The following is a 6,718-nucleotide window of genomic DNA, read 5'->3' as shown; positions in this document are numbered from 1 at the left end:
GAGCTGAGACAGTTGTGTAGTGTTACTGTGTGTATTTGACAGTTCGAGAGAACCGGGACTGTGAGAGAGATCAACATCTGCTGAGCCACCGCATATCTTTGAATTCAAGTTTTCTGCACATATCCATCTGTCAATCTGCAATTATATGCTTCCATGCTTCGGCTATTCCTGTTTAGGAGGTGTTTGGATAGAAATCAAAACATGGTTTCAGAAGTGCTTTTACGGATTATGAAATAAATATGTAGAGGAGGTTACCTCGTTTTGCGGAAAAGTGACCCCTTATCTCAATACAAATCACTGCTACTTCTCTCCAAATATTTTCGTGCCCAGGTTGCGTGTGTTTACACCAGATTGCAATCATGATCGCCAGCATTTTCAAATACTATATGTACACACGTGTATAGAGAGAGAGAGAGAGAGAGAGAGAGACTTTGGCTGCATAACAGAGCGATACACTTAGAAGTGCATATATTAAATTAACCAAAGTTGTAAGCTCCTGTGCAAAAAGGCCGAGAGAGAGAACTCAGAAACGTGAGGGGAGCCTCGGTATGATCAGATCAGAAGCTTGATGTTGTGGGCTCATAAGGCCCAAAAATATATTGTTGATCCTATAGACGTTTATGGGCCAGTGATGATGAGGAGTGAGGGCATTGGCAAAGTAAAGGTTTTTCGTGGCGGAAACAGAAGTAAAGGGGTTTGATACCTTTCGGCGTAAAGCCCTTTTCACTTTTCTGTGTCGCTGATTCCAAGTAAGGCATCGGGTTCACAGATTTTTTTTTTTTCCTTTTAAAAAAAAAGGAATAATGTAATTAAACATTTTGAAGCATTGTCACAGAGAAGAAAAACGCACTTTGGGGGAGGCAGAGTCAAATTTAAAGCTCATACACACATGTCATCATTATGATGGTCCCAGCCCCAACCCGTACTCCACTTGTGTAATACAGTTTGTGTTAGGGAATGATTATGATTTGGATACTTGATTTCGAAGGCCATGATAAGGTTACGACCCAGCCAGCCCATCCTCCCACTCATCACTGCCAATCATAATATCTTCTGTGCAGATCATCCCCCTTCCTCAGGAGCCCCCAATTAATAATAAACAATCAAGCTTATTTGCTCTAGCAATAGTGCTTTATTGACGATTATAAATTACACCTAGTTCAATTTTTTTATTTATTAAATTTAGATTATATCTAAGTCTAAATACGTCTTTCATGACAGAGGAGAGAAATAGTTCGTTCTAATTTATTTCTATAGAAAATAGGTAGTAAATGGGACCTAAGATAAATTATCAACACATATTAAGAGATAAAGATTGCTATTTAAAAAATCAGAATATTATTGATTTCAATTTTAGATGTTTGGATAATTTATGAAAGGCATGTAATTTGCGAGTTAAAATATTGTGGCTTATTCTTTATATTTCACACAATTCACTGATAAACGCCTCTGATTTTTTATTACATCAGGCTCGTAACTTATAAATTATGGATACACGCTACCGATATCCTGAAAAGATGATTTCTCAACTCATAACTCTCCCCAAAAGGCAACTCTTTTTTTTAAAAAAATTTTATTCAGTTTTTTGCAAAAATAAATTCCAAAATTTGTCACTTTATTTCAATTAATTTTTAAAACAGCTAAAACTTCATATTTAATTCAAGAGCGATTTAATTATTAAATTATCGACCCACGCGTCCCTAAGTAGGTCAGGTCAGGGAGGAAGGGAAGTGCCATTTTTGTAAATAGAGTGAAAAGGAGGCCCAGTTCCCTAAACCATGGAGGAGCACGGAGTTGCTGGGCAATATAATGCTACTGTGATAGTACCTTCCGATTCGTCAAACCCTCCCTGGGATGCATTTTCTTTTCCTCTCCATAGCAGTTTGTTGGGAAAAAAATAATATTTATTTTTGAAAAAAAAACGTACACAGCTTGAAGAAGCGGCAGCACTGTTGTTGGATCCTTTCTTCGTTCTGTTCTGCTTCAGATCTACATCTGGTGCTCCATTTTGAAAGTTTCTCTGGCGTTGTCCGGTAATTTTTCCACTCTCACTCTTTTCCCCTTCAAAAAATCTTAAGGGCACCAACAGTGCAAGTTTCTCTTTTTCATTTGAACATATACTATTTTCACTTGTTCGTTTGCGTTAATTTTGAAACCCTATTTCTGTTTTTTTCCCCTCCCTGTCTTAATGTATGCATTTTCTTTTCCCCAGCACGAGAGGGAGTTTATTTGGCGGTTGATTTCTATTTATTACTCGGAACGGGGCAGATTTAGTTGATCTGAATCGGGGAGATCGATGCTCTCGGTGATTCAATTAATGATGGAGGACCTTGTACTTGTTGGATTGTCCAGTTAGATAGTCAGTTTAGATCTGCTGAGGAGGAATTCTAGCTGCTTAATTTGCAAATCGAATCGATAAAATTTTGGTTTTCTAGCTTGTTTCTGATAAGTTGGACTGAGTTGTAGTGTTGAATCAAGTAGAATACTCCTTGAATCAGACTTAATCGGCCACTAAGGTACTGTTGAATCACTTGTTATTGCCATGGAAACCCTTGTTGTGGTGCAGCACAGGAACCAATACTGCGGCAAACCCAAGGCTCACAGTCCCGCTCGATTTGGGTCATCGTCTTCCAGGGACTTTAGGGGGATCGATTGTAGGACTTTTCATTCGGGAACAGGTATCCTCCCAACCCCATTCAGATCTTACAGTTCACCTTTAACTGAACCGCCCCACCCATCTTCCCCAAAAACACCATCACCGCCAGTCAATTCAAACTCCGATAGGAAAACCCTCAGTAAAATTACTCCCAAAAGCGCACCAATTCCAATTAATGTGGGTGCTCGTGACAAAATGAGACCCTTCAGTGATGAAGTCCCTGATGGAAATCTGTTGTTCTCAGAACTTTGGGCTGGTCCCACCTACTCAAATTCGCCTCCACCGAGTTCTTTGCCAATCCCCAAATTTTCTGTGCGACCAAAGAGGACCGTGTCTCTTGATCTGCCTAGTTCCTCCCCTGAGATCACAATGCACCCACTTGCTAAGTCTGCGCCTGCATCCCCTGCCAGGGAGCATTCCCCTTCTAAAAGAGACCTGTTTTGTAGTACTGATTCTGCAACTAAGACTCTATGTCGCATTCTCAACCTTAACATAAATGATGATTGAGGCAAGTAGAGCGTCGGGCTCCTGTAAATAAAGTCTACTGTGCAACTCTGTTGATGTTAGATAGATGTATATAGAAATCGAATAAAATTTGTAGCCTGAGTCAGTTTGAGTTCATTTGTTTAGCCTTCAGTGGTGGTGGTGGTGGTGCCTTTGATATTTAGGGTTGGGGTTGGTCAACAATCTCCAGAGGAATTTGGATCGAGCTTTGGCGTGGAGAGGGTAATGATGTGTAAACCTGAGATAGAGCAGGGCTTGCTGCTGGTGATGTGGGATGGACGGAAGGTGCCAAGAAATGATCGGGAGGCAGAGAAGAGTAATCGTAGGAGTGGTACAGTGTAGTCTTGGTTGACTATTATTTAATCCATTGGGCCTGAAGGAAGCTGCATTAAAGTTGAATCTTCAAGTTATGTAGTTTTTAGCGTTTTCTCCACATAGAATGGTTGATTTCTTTTAATCTTAATTTTAGGCCTCTTGCTCCAGGTGCTTTGTACATACTGTAGAATCTTAAACTTATAGAAACCCAACCCACTCTTTAACCCTTTAGAGCTCATTTATTTGCTTTTTCTTTCCTCCTTTCATGGTCTGATTCATGTATCGGTCAAATTCTCTCTTCAACAATTAACAGTGAAAGTTGCCCTACTTTCCTTCATGATTCCTTGCATGCTAATTACTACCTCACTGAACTATCTCCTCGCCTGTTGAGGCCTCACTTCTTAGCAGCCCTCTGAACGTTTGTCCCTTCTGTATCTTTTCTGCCTTTTTTACAAGGAAAAGTTGGAAGGGTTTAGTTACAGTCCTTTGTAAGCGTTTGCTTCAATTTAAGGTTAAACCATGTCACACTACTTCGTAGTAAGTTTCAAACGAACTGCTGTCTGTCCCATGGTTGCCCTAGGGTAACGCATCTGTTCTCTGTCTTGGCCTGGCTCTATCTTCCTTGGATTGGAGAATGTTGACCTTGCTTTGCTAAATTTCAAGGTAAAATCTTACTGAACTCCCCTTACCTTGTCTTTTTATTTTTATCACTTGTTACTGATAATTTTTCATTATGGGTGTATCAGGAAACTGTAGGAGAAGCGTAATGGAGTCATAAGACGTGGTCATTGTCTTCTGCGTGGTCCGTTGTGTTGCGAGATTTCTGAGTCAGTTTTTCTTTCGCGTCATTTATGGTTCGCAAATCTGTCCTTTGGTTGCTTTTTGTGTTTTGTTCTCCTCAATTTCTGGAAACTGTAGTGTCCGCGGAAATAAATCTAGTGACTATTATCATCATATATTATTATCTTTGATTCAAATATGATGCCGAATGCATTGACTAGCACTCCTCGCAAGCTATGGCGCTATTGCTTGCTTCTCTCATGTTCCATGTAGTCCCAGCTCTCAATGATGATTGGAACTCGAACTATCAAATAAAACTTTGGCAGTTTACGAAGACAAAAAAAATGAAACTCCAGCGCTTTGTATATGATTACTCCCCACGTTACACAATTTCCCGAAGATGACGCACAGAACTTCCGGTTACGAACGTTGAACGAATGAAAGATACTCTTCGGATATAAGACTTATTAACTAATTTGATTATATTTAAAAAATTAGGTAAGTTAGTTAATTATAAGAAATGTGATATATTTTTTCTTAAAACATTATAATTATTTTTCTTAATATTTTTTTTTCTACTTGATTATGGTTGAGAAAATATTTATAGGGATAGTTTAGAAAAAATAAATTAAATATGAGAAATAGGTATTATATTTAGAGTTAAAACTAACTCAAAAATTAGGCTTTATATTAAGGATCAAAGCAATATATTATTAATTTGGTACTCGGTTTCTCAGGTTTTCCATAAACGAGTTACTCCTACCTTTAGGGTTTATCAGAAGATGCGCCGCGACGATCCTCCAGTCGGAGCTCTTGGTCTTGATTTGGGGTATTTTAGGGCAGGCTCGGTATTCTCCTGTTTAGTCTTTCTGGGAGGCCTTGGGAAGTTTTGTGGGGATGAGGGGCTTGGCCTATTCACCTCGGTTAGAGTTCAGGCATGGGGTTGCTTTCACCTACATGTATGTGGCACCCTTTTACAGAGCGTGGCTTGATAAGTGTTATATGCTATGAAACTGTAATAGCGATGACAGAAGAGTCGCCATCTTTGAGGTTGCTTTTTTTTTTTGTCCTTTGTGATGATGAATGGGGAGGCATCTCGGCAGATTAATATGCCCACTTTTTCAAGCATTTTGGGGGGCCATAGTGCTTTCTTTGAAGGTCGCTGTGTTGTTATCTTTTACTGTTGCTTGGTCCTTCCAAGAAAGCAACATGTATTGTCGAACCCCACCCTCCTCGGTGGGTTTCACCATTTGTCCGCAATTGTGTCCGCTTTTCACTTTGTCATTTCTTATTTCTTATGCCCCTCAGCGCTTGCTGGTTTTCAAACGAATTCGGCAACTAAAATTAAACTATCTAAATTAATTGCCAATAATCTAAATAACAAATTAATACATATGTCTATAAATAACTATTTCCTTCACTGAACCGTTTTTTATATATACAAAAAGAAAGTCTCGACGACTTCGAAAGCTACAACAAAACTAATGGGGATTGGGTTGAACAGAATAGACTTATTTTCACTCATGGATTGGGTTGACAGTTATTCAAATCTAACCCAATATATTAAATTAAATAGTATATTTGATTTTTAATATAAAAACTAGTTGACTAATTTAAATAGGTTAAAAAAGTTTGTTAAGTTATTTATTTGTAATAAATAGATATTACTTTTTCTAGAATATCCTTGCATTCATACATATTAGTTAGAATTATCGTTTGATGAAATTTTTTAACATGTGCAACTACTATAAGGACTATTTAAAAAAAAAAAGATAAATATATGAGACAAAATAAATTTGAGTCTTATATTTAAAATAATTAAAAATCAGATTAGTTTTTATATTAAGGATCGAAAGTAGCATCCAAAGAGTATATCTACGGCTTGTTTGAAATAACATTCCACAACACTTATAGGTACATTTTACATAAGGCGAGACAAAATTACTCTTATATATTTGTTTTGTATTTTATAAATCACATTTGAAAATGACTCGAAAGAAATAGCATTATAGGTTTTTTATTCAAAAGCAAATATATTCTTTTTTTTTTTTTACGGAAATCATAGACATTTTCAACTTCAAATACTGTGCAAATACCCTTCTCATTGACGCTGCCGAAAGACTACTGGGAAACTGTCTTAACCAAACCTTTGAAAATGATTCTCTCTCTATTATATACGTATCAAAGTCTCTAATCTATACCTATTATTCAAATGTATGGATAATGAAGTAATGGGTAAGGAAAGTGACCTAAACCAATACATTCTTATCTGTCATTGTCCGTTTTTCCATCATTATTCATTAACTTGGTTTGCTTTATTTATTTTCCCCCTCAGCGGAGAAACAACAGTAAGGATTCTAATAAAATACAGGTAGGGAATCTTGGTGAGAGAAATAATTAATCTGTCCCCATCTATAATAATATTCATCCTCATCATCATCAACCAGGGAAAAAAAGGGGGAA

At 37.5% G+C, this 6,718-nt stretch overlaps 1 protein-coding gene across 1 annotated transcript; it reads left to right on the top strand.

Moving 5' to 3' along the window:
- Positions 1-1,858: 1,858 nt before the first annotated feature.
- Positions 1,859-4,475, top strand: LOC114759244 (leucine-rich repeat extensin-like protein 5). Its single transcript, XM_028948386.1, has 3 exons — positions 1,859-2,033; positions 2,213-4,138; positions 4,222-4,475. Exon 2 carries the CDS (start codon positions 2,543-2,545, stop codon positions 3,161-3,163), a length of 621 nt encoding a protein of 206 aa, XP_028804219.1. The 5' UTR covers positions 1,859-2,033; positions 2,213-2,542; the 3' UTR covers positions 3,164-4,138; positions 4,222-4,475.
- The last annotated feature ends 2,243 nt before the right edge of the window (positions 4,476-6,718 follow it).

The sequence above is a fragment of the Neltuma alba genome, unplaced genomic scaffold (genome assembly GCF_004799145.2).
Source record: "Neltuma alba isolate B1F8T4 unplaced genomic scaffold, ASM479914v2 tig00010802_pilon, whole genome shotgun sequence".
Classification (NCBI taxonomy): Eukaryota; Viridiplantae; Streptophyta; class Magnoliopsida; order Fabales; family Fabaceae; genus Neltuma; species Neltuma alba.
Note: the sequence above shows the minus strand (reverse complement) of the source record. Positions and strands in the feature narration are given on the sequence as shown.